Source organism: Synchiropus splendidus, chromosome 2 (genome assembly GCF_027744825.2).
Source record: "Synchiropus splendidus isolate RoL2022-P1 chromosome 2, RoL_Sspl_1.0, whole genome shotgun sequence".
Taxonomy (NCBI): domain Eukaryota; kingdom Metazoa; phylum Chordata; class Actinopteri; order Syngnathiformes; family Callionymidae; genus Synchiropus; species Synchiropus splendidus.
In genome coordinates this window covers 25416880-25442066 of record NC_071335.1, presented here as the reverse complement: position 1 = coordinate 25442066, position 25187 = coordinate 25416880, and the positions used below count along the sequence as shown (strand labels likewise).

General features: G+C 42.8%; 4 protein-coding genes and 1 long non-coding RNA gene across 5 annotated transcripts; 3 read left to right on the top strand and 2 right to left on the bottom strand.

Moving 5' to 3' along the window:
• Positions 1 to 12: 12 nt before the first annotated feature.
• fgg (fibrinogen gamma chain) lies at positions 13 to 3343 on the bottom strand. The gene is made up of 9 exons (XM_053857020.1): positions 3151 to 3343; positions 3041 to 3088; positions 2791 to 2977; positions 2623 to 2707; positions 1615 to 1745; positions 1196 to 1329; positions 928 to 1112; positions 570 to 847; positions 13 to 442 (listed from the first exon to the last, which is right to left on the bottom strand). The coding sequence occupies exons 1-9, from the start codon at positions 3211 to 3213 to the stop codon at positions 264 to 266; spliced, it is 1290 nt and encodes a 429-aa protein (XP_053712995.1). The 5' UTR covers positions 3214 to 3343; the 3' UTR covers positions 13 to 263.
• A 4072-nt stretch (positions 3344 to 7415) lies between these two features.
• On the top strand, positions 7416 to 10278 carry lrata (lecithin retinol acyltransferase a). The gene is made up of 2 exons (XM_053857021.1): positions 7416 to 8102; positions 9924 to 10278. Exons 1-2 carry the CDS (start codon positions 7569 to 7571, stop codon positions 10074 to 10076), a joined length of 687 nt encoding a protein of 228 aa, XP_053712996.1. The 5' UTR covers positions 7416 to 7568; the 3' UTR covers positions 10077 to 10278.
• On the bottom strand, positions 8325 to 12825 carry LOC128754418 (uncharacterized). The gene is made up of 3 exons (XR_008413923.1): positions 12242 to 12825; positions 11942 to 12125; positions 8325 to 8562 (listed from the first exon to the last, which is right to left on the bottom strand). It is a non-coding gene; the product is annotated as an uncharacterized LOC128754418 (long non-coding RNA).
• On the top strand, positions 12396 to 15369 carry si:dkey-30k22.5 (lecithin retinol acyltransferase family protein). The gene is made up of 2 exons (XM_053857022.1): positions 12396 to 12887; positions 14748 to 15369. Exons 1-2 carry the CDS (start codon positions 12402 to 12404, stop codon positions 14901 to 14903), a joined length of 642 nt encoding a protein of 213 aa, XP_053712997.1. The 5' UTR covers positions 12396 to 12401; the 3' UTR covers positions 14904 to 15369.
• A 7539-nt stretch (positions 15370 to 22908) lies between these two features.
• npy2r (neuropeptide Y receptor Y2) lies at positions 22909 to 24012 on the top strand. The gene has a single exon (XM_053855311.1). It carries the CDS (start codon positions 22909 to 22911, stop codon positions 24010 to 24012), a length of 1104 nt encoding a protein of 367 aa, XP_053711286.1.
• The last annotated feature ends 1175 nt before the right edge of the window (positions 24013 to 25187 follow it).

Genomic DNA, 25187 nt, shown 5'->3' with positions numbered 1-25187 from the left:
AACAAGCAAACGTATCACCAAAAAGTACTTTATTGTAGGAGGCATGGAGGGTTTTCCATTCATCCTGGTTACTTGGGAGACCCAGGCGAGCTGTTAGGTGATGTGAAATATTTTCTTATTTAATACTGAGAACAAAACAATATCTGGAGAGAGGATGACATTTAGTGTTGTAATCATTCTTTGCGATTACATAAGTGCAGCCAATAAACTTTGTCGTGAGTCATGAGAGAAGGGTGAAATTTGAATTCAGTTGCTCTTCACGCTCAAAGTCCAGCGAACTGCTTCACTCCTGTCTGCTGTCCGCCGTCGGCTGTGAGTCGCGTGAGAGGAATGATCTTCATGGTGGTCTCTTTCAGGGAGTACCAGCGGCTGTGCCACGTCACCCAAATGATGCCGTTGTCGTAGCCGTACTCTCCAGCATCCTTCTCTGTGTACTTTCCGCCTGGTGGAATGAAAGAAATATTGCTGCTTGTTTCACAACATCATCATTCACAAAGCCTCGTGAAACACAAATGTGAAGTGAGGCTTAATTTCAAACCTGCTGAACCAGACATCAGGACGAGACGTACCTTGGTAATATTTGCCGTTCAGGTGAGCCGCGTGGCATCTATTCATCCACCACCCGGAGCCGTCCTGGAGCGCACAGTTGCCGTCGTACCTGTCGTTGTCGCTGTCGAAGGTACTGAACTGCATGCCATTGTGTGACGTGTAGGACTTGTCGCTGGGGTCGTCTCCGAAGTCGAAGCCATCGAAAGCATCGCCGGCGTTGCCACCCATGAAGTAACCGTAAGTCAGGCGGTATTTATCGACCTCTGGCCCGACTCGGAACATGTTGTAGTCAGCAGTCCTGATGACAGGAAGAGGAGAAACCAGACGTTTGACACGAAAAACACGACCCCATCGCTGTGAAGCTTTCAGCGTGTTCACCTTTTGTTGCCCTCCCAGTCGACCAGCTCGATCCTCAGCACTGACGGGATGGTTGAGCCGACCGTCAGCTGGTGGATCTTCTCATTTCCAAGCCAAAACTCAGTGGTGTCATCTGGGGAAAGATGGCCGAAGCCTTCCTTGTACTGGATCCAATTTTTGTTGAAGTCTAAGCTGCCGTCGCGTCTCTGCCGACACGTTATCAAACATTGCATCAAGAATGACTGCGCTCAACAAACATGAATGGATGCTCAGTTATAGTTCAAAATACCCTTTGAATGACAGTAAAGCCGCGTCCAAATTGGTCAATCTCGCAGTAAACCAGGAACTGATTCGGTGCCCTCTCTGGTTTCACGAGGTAAAGGCCACTCACGGTGGCGCCCTTGTTGGCAACATCCTGGCAATCTGGAATATAAAGTTAAAAGAATGTTATTATTATGAATCCATAAATATTCTAGTTATTCTTTTTGTGTGAAAAAGACAGTGACCACTTTTATGAAAATGTCTATTATTTTTGGGAGGCAATGTGTGCTCAGAAAAGAGTCCAACTGAATACAGGTCATGGACCACCCCCTCAAGAATAAAGGTTTAGAGTGTATTGATTTTTTCCCAAGCAAACAGAGCAAGGACAAATGATTGGGAAACCGAGTGAAAAAGCCAACGTCCTGGAGGTCAGTGTTTTCTGGTTACCTGTTCCTGTCGTGGGCTGGATCTCCACACTGTCTTTGCAGGGCTCACTGCACTTGAGCTGGAGCTGAAGGGCCAGACTCTTCAGGTCCGCCATTCTCCTTTCGTTAGAAGAAATCAAGTTCTGCAGCTCGCTGGAAGAAGTGAATACGGTTTTAAACGTACAAAGAAAAAGTACATTTTAAAGACAGAAGTTGACGTTTGAATGGTAACCTAAGGAACAGAAGTGGAGGGAAACTGAGGTCAACATCTGACACATAGCTATGATATTAAAAATAATAACACATAATTGACATAATAATTTGAAAATAAAATGTTTAGACGATTCTTAGTTTTCTTTTTGTGCTCTTGTCAGGTAACAGCTTTTTAATCCGCCTCCTTCTTTTGGGGGGAAAAATAAATATTATTGAGAGTTTGGTACCTCCCTCCCTCAAATGAAAGTCACGGAGCTGTTCTTGGTATTATTGTTATAATAATAATAATAATAATAATAATAATAATAATAATAATAACCACTATTATTATGATTATAAGTAGTCATTTTTATTTTTTAGGAAAAAAGTTTTGGTTTTAAAGGATCAGTGTGAGGTGTTAAAGTAGGATTGTCGACAATTTATTGAAATAAATGGGTGAAAAAATAAACAAAGCATAATTTTAAAATTAAAAATGTACCACAAAAAGAGGAAATAAAACTGGAAAAGACTTTAAACTGATTCAAACCAGGATGAAAATGAATGAAGAAAAACAAAAAAAAAACATATTTTGTTGACAAATTTTCGTACGTTCCATCAACCCATTTGCTAATGCTTAATCGAGGCTGCATCGTGGGGGCAGCAGCTTTCTCAAAGAGGCCCAGACTTGAGAGCCAAATGCACAAACCATTTGAGCTAAGGGACAAATAGACGCCGTTGGTTACAGCATTTGTCAGCAACAACGCTTCTGACCCTCATTTTGGGTCGCGACTCTTCCATTTAAATGTTTATTTTGCTATGAAAACAAAAAACGACTTACAATATCTGCTGCTCTTGTGCGTTGATGGTCTTCTCGAACCGAACGACATCCTCCAGCATACTCGCTGACTTTTTATGATACGAATCTGGAAGCAGAGGTTTTTCACTTACAGCTTGTGTCTGAATTGGACGAGAACAGAGAGATTCCACAAGGTGGGTAAAGACGTACCAGGCTGGGAGCTCTTCTGAGCAGCCGTCGCCGAGTCTTTCATGTCCAGGATAGTTGTTTCAGTCCCTCGAGTCCAGTTAGCGATCGTTTCCAATTCTATTTGCATATATTCCAAGTCGCCATCCACAGCTTGATAATAGTTGTACATGTAATCGGCCACTCCACAGGTTGTTGGACAGTATTGGCCCTGTAAATACAGTCAGCATGAAACAAAGCAACCAGTCGTGCGACTCCCTGACAGCAGACTCACGAAGGCATCTTTGACGGTGCAGGCTGCAACGTTGTCGCCCCTGGTTTGCTGTTGGAACAGAAGACTTGTTAGTCATCTGTAAAGGAATCGACGTGGAGCCTGCGACTTACTGCGGATGAGGAGGCGGAAAGTAAGAGAAGACCTCCGACTGCTTTCAGAAGTGACAGGATCATGATGCCGCCAGTGCCCGACCCGTCTGTGGAATGAGGATCGCCTCTGCTTTGATGGATATTTATCCAACCCTGTCCTCAGGTCAGCGGTTGATAAGCTGGGCGTAGGCAAACATCCCACTCACTGTTTCCCAAACTTGTCCTGGCGATCAATTCCCAGATATGACAGAGTTCTCTTCGGCTGATAACTTGGTGTTCGACAGCAACAATGACTCAGTCTGAGGCGAGTGATGCAACAGTGTGGCACCGTGTGTATTTGTGTCATCGGCGTCATGTCTGATTCAGAGGGGCCCCACACAGGAGCCCTCTGAACCTTACAACCCTAAAGACACATCAGAAGAAAACAAGCTAAAATGAAAGACAAATATTGTGACTTAAATCTCACGCCATGACATTAAACGCTTAAGAAAAATTGGCTATACATTATGTAATTTGAGTTAAACATTCTCAATATAAATCATGAATAATGGAAGATCTTTTTAAGTGACAACCAACAGAAGTCATGTAAATATAAGAATCTTTTAACGTAGTGTTATTTCATAAGTCTTTCATAATTTAAGGCTTTCATTTGTAAAAGCATCATCATCAAGACAAACACAAAACAAGATCATTCATTCATTCAAATCGTGATTTTACTCTAGTGTCATGAGGTACACGTGAATAAAGGCAAAGGTCTGCATGTGGCCCCAGGCTGAACTTTTCCCACCTTTACTGTAAAGAGTAGCAGGAATGTATTTGAGGTGATCCAGCGAGGTGAAGAAGAGAGTGCAGGCAGGGTGGAGACGAAGTGAGGAGTGATGTCAGAGTATTGAGACCAGTTGTGAAGTACAAGGGTCATTTTTGGAGAGCAAAAGACATAAAGTAAAGAAGCAAAAACAATGACCGTTATGAGTGAAAGAAACACACTTGTCATTTATTTCAGCCTGATAGCGGGCAGTGCAAGTAGATTGATCTACGGTGGCCTGAGGTGGGCAAAAAGTAGGTCTTGCTAAAGTGGTATACATGAGAATGGATAGATATTCATAGAAGTAAGCTTATATTTCACTGAGATAGATTGATAAATGACCAGCCACGAGACAAAAATGAGCAGAATTCATTTAAATACATATTTTAAAAACACAGGAACATCACTAACAACACCGCTTTAGTAAAGTAAAAGCAGAAAGAGGCCCACTGAAAGCTGCTTCACTGCCCTGCAGTTGACAGCCACTGGTTTAGATGGAGGAAGACGCGGTCAAACACTGAAATCACATACTTTTTCCTGAGTGACTCACTTTGTTTATCAGAACCACACAAACATTCTTTCACCGACTACTGCAAAAATTCGACCATGTCGCAGCGGAATCCGAAGTCACACTCAAACCCTGCACTTTCCTGCCCGGACGCACAAAACGCAACAGTTTTGTTGCTCATTGTTTTTTTGTATTGGTGACCTAGTGGGGAAGTTGTGAGTAGATTAACATTCCTCTGCCTTCGTCCACCTCTGCTAATAATCAAATTAAGAGGATTGTATTAACCAGCGTGAAGCACAGGGTTATCAGTCTGTCGTCCGCAAACAGCAAAACGTCTTATTCACGATTGATAAAAGACCCCAAGATTTACCGGGGAATATTTTCCAGCATGTGAAAGCTGATTTGGACAGCAGGTGGCAGTAGCACTACTGAGCTAGTTTGAACAACAAACATAGTAAACAAAGAAGACAGCGGAGCTCAAGCTTCAGCTCTAGGCTCAACAGAGAGTGGTGGTTCCTTCAGTGAGTGAAAAAGATGTTTAAGACATTAAAGATACACCACAAACATCAAAGACGTCGAGTGAAGCGCTGGTGAAGCTTCATGATGAATTGTTTTGACAGCTCAGTTTTAAAAATGATGCTTTTAAATGGACAAAATGAAAGGTTACTGGGACGAAAGTGCCATCTAGTGGGCTCTGAAAATGAGACTTTGCGAAGCTTCATCAGCCCAGAAATAAGTCATTTCCAGATCAGCCACACATGGCAGGGATGGTCTCATGAGGCATCACCAGTGACCTCATTTTCAGAGTTGAGGAGGTGCTGATTTAAAAATGATGTTTCATTAAACGTTTTACAGCAGACGGCGCCATCTAGTGGGCTACAAACATGAGGTTTCATGAAGCCTCACCTGCCCATCACTGCTTGTTCACAAAGAAACTAAAAAGATCAGGTAGAATAGAACCAGGTTAAGATACCTGCACTTCTGAATATCATAACACAAAGAATCTCAATTGTTTCGTCTATTGCAGCTGCTCTGGCTTTTGGATCCACCAACACCCATAAATGCGATCCCAGTCGAGAACACCTTTAAGTTTGAATATTGATTGTTTAAAACATACATACAAAACAAGACAGCAGTTTAGCCCTTTCATTTACTTTTGGAATATTTTTTTACATTTCATTTTATTTTTAAAATGTATTGAATTTTTAAATTAGATACGTCAAATAGATCAAATGACCTTGTTACTATGAGCTCCAAGGTCAGAAAATGTTCTCTAGCATTTGGCTGGGCTGGCAACTAAACAGCTTCACGATCCACCTCAGAGTCGCGACCCACCAGTCCAGAACCAGCAGTCTGAAGAACATCAAGTACGACAGAACTTAAGGAGTCGTCACACTTTCAACCAACAACAAAGTGTCAACCACTGACTTGTTTATGAACCTCACAATGTTCAGCTGAGTCGACTTACCGTCTGTGACCGTGGGTTGAACTCCGATGTGGCATTTCAGGCAACCTTTGCCCTCTGTCCAGCGGATATTTACACCACGGTCAAACCCTCAGAAACCATTGCGGGTCTTTTAGAAAACTCTGATATTTATTACCGATCAGGTAGCCATCTTGAAATACCTGCGAGAGATCAATAGTTCAAGTCAGTGTCTCGGGAGGAGTCATGTCACAGACACACAGATAGAAGCACTTTCCATCTGGAGTTTTAGGAGTCCAGTTCAGTGAAAGTTCAGGGGTGTTTCGGGCCACACGCCCAGCAGTTCACTTTCAGGTCAGTAGGGTTTTACATCTGTCTTCCATCCACACGATGGAAGCGGGTCATGCAGAGGTGGTTCAGGCGAGGTTCTTCATGTCAACAAGAAGCTCCCAGATGAAGCTTTATTCCCCCACATTGTTTGTTTTCTTGTCATAAAAGGAGGTGGGCTCGGTAGAAACGTCTTTTCCTTATCAGCGTGTTGATGGAAAATCGCAGCTGAACAGACCAGCGAAGTGTGACGGCGCCCGACCATTTTAGCAGTCAGGTTGGGTTTATTTAATGTGTGCAGACGGAACACCTGCTTTATAGCAGCGCAGATAAGACCTAATAAATTCACCTTTTATTTATGAGTCTGCATTTCGGTTGGGAGTTCACACGGTCAGCCGTCGGTTCTGTGTCCTTTACTGGGTCAAACCCAGTGTCTCTGAAGGGATTTGGAGAGAATGTAGGTCAAGTGGAACAAGTGATTTAAAGACACAAAGTTTCTCAGAGGTTTTTCAGAGGCTGTTGGACGAGCACGATCTAATCCTGCTGGGATTATCGGCATCTCTCTCGACTCCTGGATTTGGGGACGACTGGGGAAGAAGACCAGAACAGAAGAATGAGTCCGGATGCTAATTTGTTCCGCAGCCCAATTAGAGGTCTGAGGTTGCCCATGGTGCCGTCCTGTACTGTCTGACAGGAAAAAGTCGGCAGGGAAATAAAATCTTACAAACATCCAAACCAGACCGGACATGGTCATGTGACCCTGAGTCGACCTAATGTGACGTGAGCTTTGTGTTTCACTACCAACTGGATCAGGAGTCTAAAAGGCTGATCTTGCTCAGTTGTCTTTACCATAAAATCTGTCTGATAACCAAGTGTTGTTCATTTTACAGAGACTCTTGGTCATGTCTTATGTGTCATGTCAAGTCTGTTGTTCTCAGACTGAAGGACTGTTCTACTCTTCCTCGCTATACATCACAGAAACCCTTCATTGTATTACTATTAATAGTTTTCAATGGTGTGATAATATAATTTGTTTCAATATATTGTCAGTTATAAACATTTTTCCCACAGATATTTTGCTTTAGTGGCCCCCCGTGAGGCCTAGTGAACCTCCACCAGTTTGTTTTCCCAGAGAGATGTGTTTCCACCGGCGTGTGACTGAAAGTTGACGCATGTGCGCATTACTTTGTTGCTGCTAAGACCTTCCTTAAGGTGCTGAACGGCACAATCGCGCGTGTGTGAGAGAGATGCTGACCTGGCACGTGCGCAGCGCTCCTCGTGTCCAATCGCTTCTCCGGAATTTCTCCTCCTCCAGCGCATAAAAGCGCGCGTCCCGCAGGTATTTCCCGTCATTTTTCAGCCAGAAAACGCTCACCATGTTGAATCTGTTCACCTTCCTGCTGGAGAAACTGGCTCTCCTCTCCCACTGGAAACTTTTCCATCCCGCTTTTCCCGACTCCGGGCAGGAGAAGAGGGAGCGCCCGGCGCCGCTTCAGCCCCAGCCCCTCCTCCGCAGGGGCGACCTGCTGGAGGTGCCCCGCACCCTCTTCACGCACTTCGGCATCTATCTAGGAGACAACCAAGTGGCGCACCTCATTCCAGACATCCTGCCGTTGTTCACCGATGAGCAAAAGTTGGTGCGCTCCGTCATCACCAACCGCAGGCTGATCCTGGGCTGCATCTGCAAGCGCGCGTCCGTGCGCGTCGACTCTGTGGAGGACTTCGCGTACGGATCCAGCATCCTCATCAACAGGCAGGACGGCGAGAGGACGGCGCTGAAGACCGAGGAGGTGGCCAGGAGGGCAGAGAAGCTGCTGGGCGAGGTCGAGTACAGCCTCCTGTGGAACAACTGCGAGCACTTCGTCACTTTCTGCAGGTACGGAGCTGCGGAGAGCCAGCAAACACAGCAGGTGAGCCAAGAAAAACACCCCCAAACCTGCAACGCGCGTCAAAAAGGTTCATCAAGAAGCTACAGCTTAACATATAAAGAGGATTCTGGGCGTGAAATAGAGCTATCAAAAATGAAAACAATGTTTTTAAACTTCCGCTCATCTGGCTAACTAACGTTCCACAACATAAACAGTCCGTGTGGAAACAAAGACCAATCATTCCAGGTGTCAGTTTATATTTAATACATTCAAAAGAAAACAAATACAGCCAAACAGATAAATATAACTTTGTGTTTTATACGTAAATAAGTCCTCGGGAACTCGAGCATAACTGGTCACCAGCTAAGCCTCTGGGTGCTGCATGAGCTCATGACCCTGGAGGTGATGATGGTTCTGGGCTGAAGGTCGGCCTGCATCCATTCTGCTTCTTCTTTTTGCTGGTCTTAAGAAGGTGGTGACCCCCTCCAGAAACTGGCAGCCACTATAGAAGGATAAATAAATAAAACATTAAAATGTATTAATATTTAAAAGAATAACTTGTTTTTAAATAATGATTTTAAAATAAAAAAGTGTATATATTATTACTATTTTCACATGTATTTTTCAAACGTTTCCATCCGCTTCTACAATCGCTGTGTGCACAATAATGCATGCAAAAAAACAACAACAAAACCAAACATTTTCCTTTTTAGATCTTAGTGTTTCTTTGACTAGTTCTTGTAAAACTTGTGATAAAACACTTGTGTCTGTGACTCAGTGACAACAGATGGATCTGTTTTTAGTATCATGTGATTAGACCAACCACTGACTAATGTAAAATATTGTCTTGTTATAAGTGTCGCTATTATTTTGTGATTATGATTGTAACTATTGCAACCACGCAGCTGCTGTGGTATTCTGCCGTGTTCCTGTAAAGATTACACAATCCATTTATGACCCATTTTATCCCATTTACCTGCACACATGAAAAGTGTGAGGCTACATATTCATAGTTTTGCAGTTTCGGTCGCACCAGCAGAATCATTGAATACACTCCCAAAGACAAGTTTAATAACGGAGGTATGAGGACGTCTTATGTTCCACATGAAACTCAAGAGTTTAAGTTGACAACCTTCGACCCCACCACCGTTATTTCAGGCTGCAATTAAAAGCAGTATTATTTAGCGACGACAGTCCTGATAGGAAGAGGAGTTCACAATAAAATACCACAGCAGCTGCGTGGTTACAATAATTCAAATCATAATCACAAAATAATAGCGACGCTTATCACAGGACAATATTTTACATCAGACAGTGGTTGGTCTAATCACATGATATTAAAAACAGATCCATCTGTTGTCACTGTGTCACAGACACAAGTGCTTTATCACATGTTTTACAAGAATAAGTCAAAGAAACACTCAAGATCTAAAAAGGAAAATGTTTGGTTTTTTTGCATGCATAATTGTGCACACAGCGATTGTAGAAGGGGAAGGAAACATTTAAAAAATACATGGGAAAATAGTACTAATATATACACTTATTTATTTTAAAATCATATTTAAAAACAAGTTATTGTTTTAAATATTAATATATTTTAATGTTTTCTTTCTTTATCCTTCCACTTCTGATGTGTTGTGCTGGTAAATGTGATAAAAATGGGTCATAAATGGATTGTTTAATCTTTACAGGAACACGGCAGAACACTTGGTGCAAGAATGCAATTAATCTCCTCAGGTCACTAGAGCTCCTGAACAAAAGGCTGTTGCCGTAGCGACCTTCAGTTTAATCGACTTGGCTGCAACACTTTGGTTCTCATTAATATGACAAACATTTATTTGGAGTGCTTTTTGCTCTTCACAGTTCTGCGAGTGTCTGAAGTCCATCATCCGGGACCAGCGCAGCGCCATCGCCTCAGCGCTGCTCGGGATCGTCTCCATCATCTGTTTCGGACTTGCACCTGCAACTTCTTTACCCACAATCCTCGTCCCCTTCACGCTTTGGATGGCCAGTTAAAGCACCTCCTTTACAAAACAAAGACTGATAGCAAAACAACAGCTCTTCAGTACTGCGCTGCCTTACGAAAATGCTGAAAAAATATTCTAGATTTGTTATTTTTGTGAGTCATATTTGTCAGATTATTGTGATTATTTGCATAAATCTGTGCGTCTCAAAGTGACTAACAATTTTAATAAGTAACTGTACTTCTGCCCTGTGTTTTACAGTGTACACTGAAACATATCAGTATGTAAATATGATGAAATTCTCAATAAAATATTTATATTTTTACGCTCTGTTCTTTTACTGATTCAATGGCTGTGAAGAGTCACATTTCATTTTTTTTCCACAAAAAGGGCTCATCAAAGTCTGGATGGGCACGAACAACACACTCCAACAACATGGACTTGACTTTTGACGACACTCATCAGACCAATCTGCAGCAGCCAGTTTCCCGTATGAACCCTGCAGTTTCTGGTCTTTAGCCAACTTTGCTCTTCTCTTTTGTCCGGAGCCATCTTCAGATGGAGCAAAAACCAGAAGATCATCAAGAAAGCACAAGATTTTTGTGAAATTCATGTCCCCAAAAATGCCAACAATCCCCCTCATGAAAGGTGCTGGGCTGTTGCAGAGGCCTCGAGGCATGCGGTGATACTCATGAAGCCCAAGGCAGGTTGTGAATGCTGGAAACTTTTTGTCAACTTCAAGCATCGGAATGTTCAAAAACCTTGAGGTAAGGTCCATAGTGCTCAAAAAACAATTCCCTCCAAGGGCAGCCCAACAGACTGGTGTGGCAAAGGATGTGCATCTTTCAACCTCCGTGCATTAAGCCACTGGAAATCAGTGCAGGTACACATGCCACCATCTTTTTTCCCACACCATCACCAAAGGCGATGCATATTCACTGGACGACTTCCCGATAATCCCTTTCCTCCTCCATATCAGCGAGCACCTGTCTCAACTTCTGATAATGGGCTGGAGGCACTCTTCTGTGAGGTAGACAGGGAAAGGGACGATCCTCGATGAGACGGATCCGATGTGTATGGCCTTTGACCTCGCCACAGTCCAATGTCCAAAGAGTCACTTAACTACTGTAAAGACCTACAGGACTCATGACTCTTAACAGTTTATGTTGACTATGTACCCGTCTGGACACATTTCCTAGATTCCTAAATATTAGAAATACTGTGAATAAATGAGCATTTAGTCATATTCTATTCTTGAAATCATTATACCAACCAAACCTTTTCACAATTCTCTCTCCTAAAATGGTTGTTTTCCATTGCATCATTGAAGATTTCACTCATACTTTGAGGCTTTAGAATTTGTTGATGGTCCCTAACTGATGCCGGGACGTAGCATTAGCTCTGCCTGTGAGAGTGTGTCCACGATCAGGGAACCCTAATGGGGACGCAGGAGAGGATGCCGCCGCTCCGTCCAATATCCAACTGTTTTCACCACAGTTCCTGGTTCCTATCAACACAGGCAGGTCTCCCACTGCACAAGTGCCACGGCGAACCAACAGCAGACATGTGCATCAGAGAACCGATGAGGTCCATCTAATAAAACAAACACCAATCCAGAGACTCAGAGTCGACCAATGTCATTATCAAAGGTTCCCTGTATTAAAAATAAGTTTAAAACTACGATTGTGAACCAAAGTCCACCGCACTCTCCACAACTGTCACATGCTGGTGTCGGCTGTCAAACGCTGCAGAGCTGGAGAGCGTGTGGCATCATATATATATATATATATATATATATATATATATATATATATATATATATATATATATATATATATAATGTATGGTATTTTTACTGTTTATTTTCCCCTAAATTATTGACAACACCTTTCATTGTTATTATTAATATGTCCTCACTCTATTTAGTCCTCCAGAAGAAGAGCTGACCAGTCGAAAATGGGTTGAGGTGCATCACGTCCGAGTCGAGAAGAACGAGTGCTGCACTGCATCGTAGAGTCCGATATCTCACTGTAGAGATGGACATATTGAGGAGAAACAGTGGATGAGGACGACAGGCAGTGAGGCGTGACTGGGGGAGAGGCTGGAGATGGAGAAAGAGAAGATGAAAAGTGCTGAATAACCATGAAACTCAGGGGATCAGACTGGAAACAAAAGCCGTTGGTGTCAGAGACTTGACATTTGGAGGCTTGAACTCACCAACGGTCGACCTCAATCCTCAGAAAAGCTCCTTTCTTTGTGTCAAAATCGGCTCGAGATGTTGACCAATAACTTCGATCCCACCTCGAGCCTTGGCCCCGCCCCCGCCGCGCGGCCGAATAAAACTCTTGACGCCCGGCGCGTTCCTCCAACTGCCACCATGTTCCTCCTGCAGCTGCTGAACTTCTTCTTCAGGGCTCCCCAGACAGAGGAGCGATCCAAGTTTGAGCCGCCGCTCATCCAGCGGGGCGACCTGCTGGAGGTGCCGCGCACCTTGTTCACGCACTTCGGCATCTACCTGGGCGACGACCGGGTGGCTCACCTGATCCCGGACTTCCTGCCGGTCATCACCAAGAACCAGTCCGCCATTTCCAAGATGGTCACCAACATCCGTCTGCTGCTGGGGGTGGTGGCCAAGGTGGCCAGCGTCAGGGTGGACTCCGTCAAGGACTTCGCCTACGGATCGGAGATCCTGGTCAACCACATGGACAGAGTGTGCAACCAGCCGCCGCTGGATGGAGACGAGGTGGCGCGCAGAGCGGAGAAGCTCCTGGGCTCCGTCACCTACAGTCTGCTGTGGTACAACTGTGAACACTACGTCATGTACTGCAGATATGGGATGGCGGTCAGCTACCAGACCTACCAGGTAAAAAACAAGGACGTGGACTCGCACGCTTTGGATGAATATCTAAATATATCATTCAGAATTATATATATATATATATATATATATATATATATATATATATATATATATATATATATATATATATATATATATATATATATATATATATATATATATACTTTGAATGAATATATTCCCGCCTATCTAAATATATCATTCAGAATAATATCAATAATATATTTAAAAAAGCAAAACAATAACGCTACATTAAAATTTGATCAAAAATGAAATCAGTCAGAATTGCAAAATTGAAAAAAGTTTCAAACCAAGCCTACAGTTTCATACAGCACAAGATTTCCATGTTTTACAGAAGTACAAATACAATATGATATTAAGATCAAGTGAGGCGAAAGAAAGGCGGTTGAATCTCACAAGGATTATGATACATATTGTCATTTAAAAAAATGAAATTCGTGAAAATGAATGTTTCACATGTTTTATTTATCTTCTAAGTAACTCTGTAATTGTTTAAAAAAGTGATTTAATTTCGTATTTCAATAATTTTAATGACCTGAAACTAATGTAAAGAAACCCACCATGCATTTGATAAATATTGTCATTTAAAAAAAATGAAATTTGTGAAAATGAATGTTTAACACATTTGTCTTCTAACTAATTCTATAATTATTTTAAAAGGTGATTTTATTTCATATTTCAATCATTTTAATGACCTGAAACTAAAACTTTTCTCTTGACTTTCTTGGAGGAAAATATATTTCACTCTCTCACTTCTTCTTCTCACTTCTTCTCATCTGCCACTGTTGATAATGTAATTCTCCATGATCCATTGGAGTGCAGCTTCGAAATATTTACCTGTATTTACAGTCACTTTCTTCCCTGAGTCTGGTTCTCTCGAGGATTCTGTCTCGCAGAGCCGCTTCTCGGTCACCTGAATTGAGCTGAGCACGGATGAGGCCCAGTCAAACCTTCAATAAGAGGCGCTAGTGCGCCTTCTACCAAGACTCAGAAGCCAGATCCTGCATCACACTTGGACCTAGAGTTCTTGTCATGACACGAACACACATGCACGAATCCGGCGGACTTGACCCTGGCTGCACATGCTGGAGGCGCTCGGCTGAATTCCCTCCAGACGCAACAACACCATTAGGTTGTGAGACTGTATGAATCCAGATCAGGCGATCTGATGCCATGATTCATTCTCCAACTTTGAGATGAGATAATGATAGGAAGACTAATCCAAAACAGAACAAAGTTTTGTCGATGTAAGTCTCGTCTCTGTCAGTGTCTTTAAATGTCCAATTACCTTTTATATCCTTCAATATTTACTTCATATACTTTTTCTGGGTATAAATAAATAATGTTAAAATTTATATATATATATATATATATATATATATATATATATATATATATATATATATATATATATATATATATATATATATATATATTGTCATTAAAGAAATCAACATATATATAAAATGTGAAGTTTATTAAATATATATAATGTAAAAAGTCCATTATATATAAAAAAAAAAAAAAATACTTTGAAAATTTTGTAAACAAATGATGTCATCATTTGGAGTGTCAAAATGAAGCTAAAAATTAATCCAAATGTATTTTCCCAATCAGTCAAGATAGGAAAACATTAGAACTGATGCAGTGCATAATAGGAATCCATAATCCACTCTGGTTCTTTGTGAGTCAAAGTCGACTTTTACCGGTGAATTATAATAAAATGATTTTCATGGCCCGTTGTAATTATATTTGCTTGAAATAGTAGTGTAAAATGCGCTTAAACATGTCATGTAATGATGTAGAATGTGTATTTATTGAGTGATTTTCTTCCTGACTTAGTTCTGCACGGCAGTGAGGAAGGTGGTGTGCAGCCGGACCAGCGCTTACCTGAGTGCCCTGGGTGGCTTCGCCGTGATGCTGTACCTGGGCTGTGTGACGCCGCTGGTTCTCCTCCCAACTCTGCTCGTCTCCTTCACCATCTGGATGGCGGCCTGACCTGACCTCAGAAGATACGGACACTAGATTGAGCTGGGAACTGTTTCAAGAGAAGAAGAAGAAGCCTCTCTTCGTGGCGGCTTTTTTTTTTAATGTAATTTTTATTGTACATATTGTGTTTTTATAAGAGTAAATATGTCCCTGAGTTCGATCCCTAACACCGACAAGCTACAACAAACAGCTCTTCCTCACATCTGCCTTGACACTTGACTGCTGGTTCTTCCAGCGGCCATCTTGCAAAAGTGCATTATGGGAAATGCAATATGTCATTTTTAAAGATACGTTTTTATATTTGGGGCCATTCAACTTTTATTTTGAAATCAGTCCCTTATGCTTTAGTAAGTTATTCTTTTAATATCAAAAGCACAAACAAACTTGAATGATTTATTTCGCACATCTTTTCATGCATTTTGACAATTTAATGTTATAATAATTTGGAAATAAAAATGTAAAAATGAATAAAAAAGGACCCATTTATTTCGTTTGTCACTCATTCCCTTTGATATTTCCACATTTATTTCTGCTTATTTTACTGTGTTTATTTCCATATTTATTCCCTCATTTTGGCACTCCTTATATTCCATATTTAAATTAATGAAACTTAAGTAAAAATAAAAAAATCAGCACCACCCAAAAGCACAGCAAATTATTTCACACATTTTTGTTTTTAGCATTGAACAATTCTGTCATAATTTGGAAATAAGAATTGAAAAAGCATAAAAAATTGACACATTTATTTCTGTTTATTTTACTGCGATTATTTCCACATTTATATTTTCATATACAGTGGTGCCTCAGTTCTCGACCACAATCCGTTACGGCCGTTTGAGAAGCAATTTGTTTGAAATCTGAATGGATTTTTCCCACTACAGTGAATGGAAAAAGAAATAGTGCGTTCCAAGCCTTAAAATAGTCTTTTGTAGGAGTGAATGTAGAGTGTCTGCTGCAGGTGGCTGTTCCTCTATGTGTGTGGCCGCTGCATGTGGGAGGGGTTGCTGAGTGAGTGACGTCTCTCCAGAAGTGAAGAGGTGCCCGGTGCGTGTCCAGCTCTGAATGTGCGCTTCTGTGCAGTTTGGCTGTGACAAAGTCATAAACCAAGTCACGCTCTGTCCCAGACTCGCCTCATCCCTGTCCCAGCTCCAGCCCACAACAGGACATCAAACCCTGGAGTGTGGCTCCAGCACCTCCCCTGTGACACTCTACCACGGTCCAGTGTGGAGACAGGAAAGGTTTTACACCTCAATATGAAGAAAAAACAGTCAGTAAATGTAGCTAACGGGACACGTCTGCATACAGAGGCTGCGTTATACACAATAACAAAGCGCCCGTGGGTCAGCTGATCGGGCACATGTTACATTTTTTCCGGCTTTTTTCAGGGGCGTTCGAGTTCTGGATTTTCGTTCGAAATCTGAAGCAAAAAAATTCAGAATTTTTTGTTTGAAGTCTGGGACGTTCGAAAACTGAGGCACCACTGTATATTCCACATGTAATTTGCATGAATTTTTTTGAAAGGTCAAAGTAAAAAAAATTCCAATGTTTTTGGTTAATGGTCATGTGACAATGAGGGAGTGTGCTACCATAACAGCCACCCAGATTCATCCAGCATCATAGCACAGCACTAACATCTGATGTAATCTCATTGGCTGAAACATCTGCAGATGTTGCACCAAATTTTGATGGAATTTTCAACCTCAATTTTTCTTTTTATTCTGATTTAGAAAAAAGAAAAAAGTGTGAAGTAATTCGCAGAAATATTCAGTGATCAAATCCCACAGATTTGTCCGTCACCCCTGCGGCGGTAGGTTTTTTCACCTTTCAGCTCTTATTGAATTTCATGGTTACACGTACATGAATCGATGAAGCTGAGCTCTGTTTCTTCTGTTCTTCTGTGATATCTGACCTTGGTCTTCATCATCCAGGGCTCTCACAGACGTCAGGCAGTGAGAGAAGGCACCAGGTCTCATGACTCGCGACTGGGCAGACAATCGTCCAAGGACGAGCAGAAGCTGTGGGGACGAGGGCGGGAGCTGGCGTATTTCCAGCTGCGTGAACGTAAGGCAGATCTTTTTGTCTCCTCATTGCTGAACTCTTTAAGTAGGAGCGCTCGTGCCGTCAGGAATGCCAATGAGCAGCGAGTCTGAGAGGACGATAAAAGCTAAAATGCTGGCGAGATTCAAAAGCAGCGCTTCATTAAAATCAGAAGGCATCTGCTCATGATCAAGCTATTATGCTCTTTTGCATCTGAAAATGTCGGGAGAAAAAAAACCCTGTCAGTAGCTGCTGCGCACGCTAATGGAGAAAGTCGAAGTTTATTGGCATTGTGCGAACTTCTGACTGCAATTCCTTTTGAAAAACTCTTTTTTATGTGTTTAAGTACGAAAGCGTTTTCACCAGACTCATGGCTCAACAAACTTCTCATTTGCCAGGGAACTTTTCCTTCTTTCTGTTTGGTCGACTTGAAGGTTTATCTTTGGTAATCGGTACAAAGCTTTGCGCGTTCAACAGCCCTCTGTCCAAGCAGCTCAGTCTCAATAATTGATCCAGAGACTTCCAGGAAGATTGATGCAGATGGAATGTGATGGCGGATGGGGAAGTGTCACCATGAGTCAGGCGCTAGGTTAAAAATAAAAATAGCAAATAGCACACACGAGATGAATGATGGAGTTTGACACCCCAGTTCTTCAGTGTTTCACTCTGTCTGAGTGACAGTTCACTGTCGGAGACCCTGCGCATGAGAAATCTGGCATTGATTATTATGCCTCCTGTTTCCTCCCAGCAACCTCAACCCAGCAACCACGCCGTCTTTCCACAGCTCTCGAAGCTCAACCCTCAAGAAATCTCATGTAGTCGCCCGTAGTATCGAGGACCCAGAAAACACAAGGAAGTGGGCGGGATGATAGTGGTCTAGGGTGTCGTTGTTCATATTACGTTTGCGAGACAAAAAGCGAAAAGATGAAATCATAGCTGTATTTTGTTCTGCATCACCGTCCGAGCGGTTGGTACTGAAACTATTTGATCGTAAACATGCAAACTTTTTGGGCGCCAGATTTCTTTCAATGAAATCCGATATTTCCAAAGGCTGTAGCTTGAAAACAGTTAGCGATGAAGGCGCGCTGTAAGTGAGAATAATCTTCAGTGTGATCCAATGCTTGGGATGACAGTAAACTCACTCCTCTAATTTCTATACTATGATGTCACTTGGTGGCGGCAGCAGTGTATTGTTTATCTGATCCATTGGAGATACTCTTCCTCATCTCAATGATGATGATGATGGCTGGGCATCTTCACTTCCGTTTACAGCACAGACTGAGTAGCTAACACTACTATTCACGGTGTATTTTCTGACGCGGCTTCTACTTTTCCCCCACATTCCCTTCGACAGTGCAAACTGCTGTAAGCTGCCTCAGGACTGTCTCCACACAATATCGGCATCACTTGCTGTAATACTGTATGAGTGAAAATCCGCACTCTCGCTAGCTGTTTAGTCCGTAATACGGCCTCCCACGACTGATCCATCAGAGGAGCAATTTTTAAACTGGATATACGCTAAATATATGACAGAAACACGCCAACAAATGTTGTTCAGATTGAAGTTACTGCACTCCGCCACCTGCTTGTGAAAAGAAACTACATCTGGCTCCATATTTGCAGCTGTATAAATCCGTCAGAACTGTACATCCTTGGTGTAGCAAGGGTTAACTTTGTGAGGCCTCCCGTTTCCGAGACAATCATCAGGACAAATTCCAAGGATGTTCAAACTGGATTTTCTTACAAGAGACATGAAAATGAAGCGTTCGTCATCCTTGGTGAGGAAGGGACCAAATCGGGTAAACCAGCCCCTCCAGGCAAATCTCGTGAGTAGTGATGGTTTGATAAAACCTCATAAAATAAAAATTATTTTTCACATGACCACTAGATGGCACTCTCTGCTCCATTGTCTTTTCACAACCTCAGAAAGTCTTTTTCCAAGGTACAGTGGCACCTCGGTTTTCGAACGTCCCGGACTTCAAACAAATCGGAGTTCAAACAAAAATTTTGAGATTTTTTTGCTTCTGATTGCGAAAATCCAGAACTCTAACGCCTCCGAAAAAAGCCGGAAAAAACATAACGTGCGCGGACCGATCAGCTGACCCACGACACGCTCTGTTATTGTGTATAACGCAGCCTCTGTATGCAGACGTGTCCCGTTAGCTACATTTACTGACTGTTTTTTCTTCATATTGAGGTGTAAAACCTTTCCTGTCTCCACACTGGACCGTGGTAGAGTGTCACAGGGGAGGTGCTGGAGCCACACTCCAGGGTTTGATGTCCTGTTGTGGGCTGGAGCTGGGACAGGGATGAGGCCAGTCTGGGACAGAGCGTGACTTGGTTTATGACTTTGTCACAGCCAAACTGCACAGAAGCGCACATTCAGAGCTGGACACGCACCGGGCACCTCTTCACTTCTGGAGAGACCTCACTCACTCGGCAACCCCTCCCACATGCAGCGGCCACACACATAGAGGAACAGCGCACCTGCAGCAGACACTCTACATTCACTCCTACAAAAGCCTATTTTAAGGCTTGGAACGCATTAGTTCTTTTTCCATTCATCGTAATAGGAAAAATCGATTCAGATTTCGAACAAATCACTTCTTGAACGGCCGTCTGGAGTGGATTGTGGTTGAGAACCGAGGTACCACTGTATTTTTTTCTGAAAAAGTAGGTTATTTTCCTCACAATTTTCAACTCTTCTTTTTCACTACCATTTTTCTACAATTTCTAAACACATTTTTCCGAAAAACCCCTCCATCCGAGCATGAGGACCCTTTTCTTCGCCACACTATCAATAGCTTGTTCTTAGCTAGCTTTAGCATCTCTCCGAAAGATAACTCGAGATACGCGGAAGGAAGGACAGTCGTTCCACCGACAGCAATTCGTTTTCAAAATAGACATAAAAAAGACGTTGCTCGTCTGCAGGAAAATGTTTACTCTAAAGGTTAGACTCAGCTAGCATGAAGGATGACGTCACACACTATATCAGGGACGGTGTGACATGAGCTCAGTAATATCGTGAAATGACTTATGAAGAAGTATCGCTGGCATGAGGAGCGCATGCAGCGTAGCTTATTAATGCCTGGGCTGGGCCCCAAGATGAATGTGCTCTGATGATGATTTGTCAAAGTCAGGTAAACCTGTGCGTGAATAAGGCGGACGTCCACAGCAAGACTCTATTTAGATTAAAACCTTGACTCATCACTCACTCCTCTGAATAACTACTTCAATAGTGGGAGTGTGTTCAAGTGTGTGTTTCAATCTCTCCTTTCTGACAAAGTCACACTTTAAACTTGAACTCTTAAATGCTACGTGCTACTCGCTGAGCGAACCTCATGTTCTCGAGCAGCATATGAAAACAATAGTCTGATATAGCGAGAAGTTTACACGGCGTAAACGCCTCTTAGCTTAGCTCTGTGTCTGTGCTTCCCCTACTGGCGGAGATCAGGTACTGCAGATATATGCAGGAGCACAAATTACACATTTAAACTCCAAAAATAAAGTCAAGGTGATGGAATATTAGAAGAAAATTAAGCTAGAAATGAGGGTCACATGTCACAGAAAGGTCTCTGAACTGCGCCGTCCTCTGATTAAAAGTTACATTTAGACTTTAAAAAAGTCTTGGTACACAACTCCTCATAAAGACAAAGCCTGTTGCTGTACTGCAGTCGATTTTCTGCCCATTTATATTTCCATCTTCAGCTTTTTCCGAATGATGCATAGTTCTCTTGAAATGGAAATGACTGTGGCTGCCTTGAAATTATTGGCTCATGATATTAATCTCCAAACAGAAACACTTCGCAGCTCTTCCCAACTCTGAATTTATCGCATTTTTCTATTATTAATGGTTCAATGAGCAGAGTTCAGTGTTCTGTTAAAAGGTGCGTGTGGCTCACTAGAATGCACCCTAAGCAAAAGGCATTCAGGAATCAGGACCAGAAATGTTTTGACTGTCAATCATTCAGATAATCATTTTTCCAGTGATCTGCGTTTAACTATTATTTTTTTAAATTATTAAAATTTCAGTCATTAATCATTTGTCTTCAATTCATACATTAAAGTATTTTTGTCATATTAATATTTTTCATGGATTTTTTTCTATTCAACTTTTAGCTTTTTCCCTCCAGAATCTTTATATTTTGATAATTTTTTAAATGTAAAAATTCTCGGGAAGCATAAGAAGAAAGCCAAAAGTGGAAGAAAAAAATTACAAGATCGACGTTAAAAAAATAAAAATAAAATAATTGTTTTAGCGCTTTTTTTCCCCTCCGATATCTTATTGTATTATTTAATGTTTTGCTTATATAATTTAAATGTTTAACCATAAACCAAGTCTGTTTTTGACCAGATTCGGCTTATAATTTCTCAGAATTGGTGTTAACTTATATCCTCCCCAGTGATCAATACATTTGCAGCTATTAAACTATTAAATAATTCAGTAAGACTGAAAAAAAAAGTTTGTTTTTTTCTTGCCATGGCGCATCACAACGTAAACTGTGAAATTAATACAGTGCAACACATCATGACGGAGGAAAAAAAAAAAAACGTGTTTGGGGTTCTGATCGTCTCGAGCTGTCAGGATGCGGCGGCGGCGCGCGTTTGGCACCAGGAGTGCGCGCGCAGAGTCAGCCCCGCATGATGCTGCCTCTGAGCTGAAACGGACCGGAGGGACCCACAAATCTGCCCGTCGACTGCTGAGGGAACAACTCCCGCAAACTCCGCACACATCCAGGTAGGTCTGCTTTCATTTGAAGGATGTACTGCGAGAAGAAGCGCCATCCAACCAAACAACGAAGAGACGGGGAATAAAACCTATTGTAGTAGAATAATGTCTGAACGAGGAGCGGATGGAAATGAATCAGTAAATGCACATAATAGACTTTTACTCACCAACCTCCACTATTTAGAGCTGCATTTTTTAAATATTATACATTAAAACATAAATTTAAAAACCTTGAAGAAGAATAAAAAATGAGAAAAATACATGTGTATATGTTTTATCTATGTAAGTTTTTTCCTCATCTTTTTACTCTGCTTCAAGGTTTTTAAATACATGTTTAAACGAACATAAATGATAATGTGAAGTGAAACACTGTCCGTCTTGCGTTGAAGTGGTGCTGAATTGAAGAACAGACAGGAGTCCATTAGGCTGAAGGCTCGGAGATGGCTTGACACCTGGCGTGTTGCTTGTGACAGCAGAGATGGACGGGAGGCTGGGAGGTTGAGGACCCGCCGGACCGGGTCAAAACCTGGTCTGGACTGGTGGTGGCTTGACAGGTGTTTGATCACAGCTTCACCTACTAATTCATCAGTCAATATTTGGACAGAATAGCAGCTACTTCAAACCTTCTAATGCAGGATTTACATGTGCCAAACTCAAGGCTCAGGGGCCAAATCTGGCCTGCTGAGTAATTTCACGTGGCCCGCAGGATTTTTGAATGCATATGATGAAATTCAACATCGAGCTTATTGTCGACAAAGTCGGTTATGATCGACCACGGGACCATCGCGACCCTAAACATGAGCGACGGCTTGATGAGCTTTCATGACACAATAGTAAAGGGTTGGTGAGGTTTCATGAAACAGTGTCCTGATATTCTGAGGCCACCAGATGGCGCTGTCTGCTGCAAAATGTTTGGATTCCAACAAGTAATTCAACGGAACCTCACATCATTTCGAAACCAGGAGCTCCATCTAGTGGCCACTAAAGATTTATCAACCCTGCAATACTGTTTCATGAAACCTCATTGACCTATCGCTGCTAAAGGTCCAAGGTATGTTACTGTATCATTACCCATGATGCTCTTCGTAGCGGAGAGGATAAATGTATTCCATTAAGCAAAAACTGAAGATGCTGAGGGAGGAAGTTTGTTGAAAACAGATGGATATTCAGAGAGAAAAAACAAGTTCGGTCCACAGCTTGTGACTGCACTGTTGTCCTTCCGCAGACTCACCTATGGGGCTACCGGCCATGGACCCTTCCGACCAGCTCAACGGGACCAAAGCCGAGGACTTTCAGATCGACGTGGGTTTGTCAAACAGCTGCTCGCATGGAATCCACCCCAGCAGTCAAAACCCGCTGGAGATGGAGGACAGCACGAAGCTCGTGGCGGTCCAAGTGGTCCTCATCCTGGCGTACAGCACCATCATCTTGTTCGGGGTCACCGGGAACTGCTTGGTGATTTACGTGGTGCACACGTTCAAGAAGCTTCAGACGGTGACCAACTTTTTCATCGTGAACTTGGCCGTGTCGGACCTGCTGGTGAACACGCTGTGCCTGCCGTTCACGCTGGTCTACACTCTCTACGACGAGTGGATGTTCGGGCAGGTGTTGTGCTACCTGCTGCCGTGCGCCCAGGGAATGGCCGTGCACGTGTCCACCCTGACCTTGATCATCATCGCCTTGGACCGCTACCGCAGCATTGTCCACCACACCCAGAAGAAGATGTCAACGATGGCGTGCAAGGTCATCATCCTCATCACGTGGGGTTTCAGCGCCCTGTTAGCGAGTCCGCTCGCCATCTTCCGCGAGTACGGGACGTTCGATTTGTCACCCAACAGGTCGGTCCAGGTGTGCACAGAGGAGTGGGCTGAAGGTAGCATGAGTGGCAGCGTCTACAGCATATCCATGCTCATATTTCAGTACTGCTTACCTCTGGCGATTAACTCGGTCGCTTACATCCGTGTCTGGGGGAAGCTGAAGAGTCAGGAGACCTGCGGCAGGCAGCAGGGCCAACGCCAGCGCCGCAAGAAGACCACCAAAATGCTGCTGATGGTGGTGGCGGTCTTTGCCGTCAGCTGGCTTCCCTTGCACGCCTTCCAGCTGGCCGCCGACATCGACAGCAGCGTCTTGTACATGACGGATTTTAAGCTGCTGTTCACCATGTTTCACATCGTGGCGATGTGCTCCACGTGCGTCAATCCCATCCTGTACGGCTGGATGAACAACAACTACAGGAGGGCCTTCCTGTCCGTGTGCAAGTGCCAACAGCCTGTGAGGATCAGGCGCACCAACAGGAGAACCTCGGCCAACGAAGTTAGAGTGCTGGCCGACTGGAAATCCTCCAATCTCTAGATGTGGGAAGTCGCTCATCGTTTCTTGTGCTTCGCAACAGATCGTTTCTTCACACTGTGGGAGTGATTTTAGCCACAACTGTGATGTCAAACTGAGCCATTCATGGCTTTAACTCAAGCATAAGCTTTAAATATTCTCATCGGAACACCTGGTAGAGGCATGTCTCAAGTCTGGCACGAGGGCCACCTACGGTCCGCCATGAAATGATCAAACAAATGGTCAACCGGAGTGGTGATTTGCAATATAAAGACTGTCTGTTTGTATTCAGCTATTTAGCTGAAGTGGGCTGACGAAGCTTCATGAAGCCTCATTTTTAGTGACCAATTGCTCTCTCCATTTTTCTCCTGCTCTGGGCCACTGTTTCTACAAAATCTCGCCAACTTAAAGGCCCGTTTATGCTCATTGTTCAATACAGATCCTGATACTGTCGGATCCTTCTTCCGTATTGTCCGTATTTCGTGTTTCCGTGTTTCATCAAAGCTTACGGATACGTTTCAAACAGAGCAACCGTGGGGGGCAGTGTTGCTGTTACGACCCGTTACGTAGCTCTAATGAGACACAACAAAAAGACATAACAATGGTGGAAATTCTCCGTTCTTCAGTCACAATATATTTAATGGCCTCACTGATCACCACCTCCAATGCATTCCATTTGTTATGGAGTTTGTTATCGTCTTAAACTTTGGACTCTGGGCTGCTCCCCCTGGTGGATATATTGCTGAACAATATATCCAACGTAACAAGGTAAAGAACGCATGGAAGTGTGTGATCAGTGACGGTAACATGGTTTTAAATTTTGTATGTAAATGGGCCACCATCAAAACCAGTTCTGAACAAGAGGCTTCATGAAGCTTCACCAGGACCAGTTAGAGATAGCTGCATTTCATGTTTCAAATGTTTAAAGAAGGTAACTGAAAACAACAAATGAACATGACACTACAAGTCTAAAATTGAGGTGTGGCAAATGGTGGAGTCAAGTGCTGGACAAACACTGTCCAAAATACAGTCAACAAAAAGACACACAGATGAAGCTTCATGAAACAGTGTCCTCATTTTCAGAGCTCAGAAGGTGCTGCTCTCGGTTCGATTTAAATGACTGGGCAAAGCCAAACATTTTAGAGCGAAGAGTGCCATCTGGTGGGCTCTGAAAACAAGCGCCCTGTTTCATGAAGCTT

What these genes read in the sequence shown, in the direction of transcription:
- lrata (XM_053857021.1), top strand. Translation starts at nt 7,569, where the DNA reads ATGTTGAATCTGTTCACCTTCCTGCTGGAGAAACTGGCTCTCCTCTCC. An exon ending in AGAGCCAGCAAACACAGCAG is followed by an intron (nt 8,103 to 9,923) that starts GTGAGCCAAGAA and finishes TGCTCTTCACAG; the next exon opens with TTCTGCGAGTGTCTGAAGTC.
- fgg (XM_053857020.1), bottom strand. Translation starts at nt 3,213, where the DNA reads ATGATCCTGTCACTTCTGAAAGCAGTCGGAGGTCTTCTCTTACTTTCC. An exon ending in TTTCCGCCTCCTCATCCGCA is followed by an intron (nt 3,089 to 3,150) that starts GTAAGTCGCAGG and finishes CTGTTCCAACAG; the next exon opens with CAAACCAGGGGCGACAACGT. An exon ending in GAACGGCAAATATTACCAAG is followed by an intron (nt 443 to 569) that starts GTACGTCTCGTC and finishes TCATTCCACCAG; the next exon opens with GCGGAAAGTACACAGAGAAG.
- si:dkey-30k22.5 (XM_053857022.1), top strand. Translation starts at nt 12,402, where the DNA reads ATGTTCCTCCTGCAGCTGCTGAACTTCTTCTTCAGGGCTCCCCAGACA. An exon ending in TCAGCTACCAGACCTACCAG is followed by an intron (nt 12,888 to 14,747) that starts GTAAAAAACAAG and finishes TTCCTGACTTAG; the next exon opens with TTCTGCACGGCAGTGAGGAA.
- npy2r (XM_053855311.1), top strand. Translation starts at nt 22,909, where the DNA reads ATGGACCCTTCCGACCAGCTCAACGGGACCAAAGCCGAGGACTTTCAG.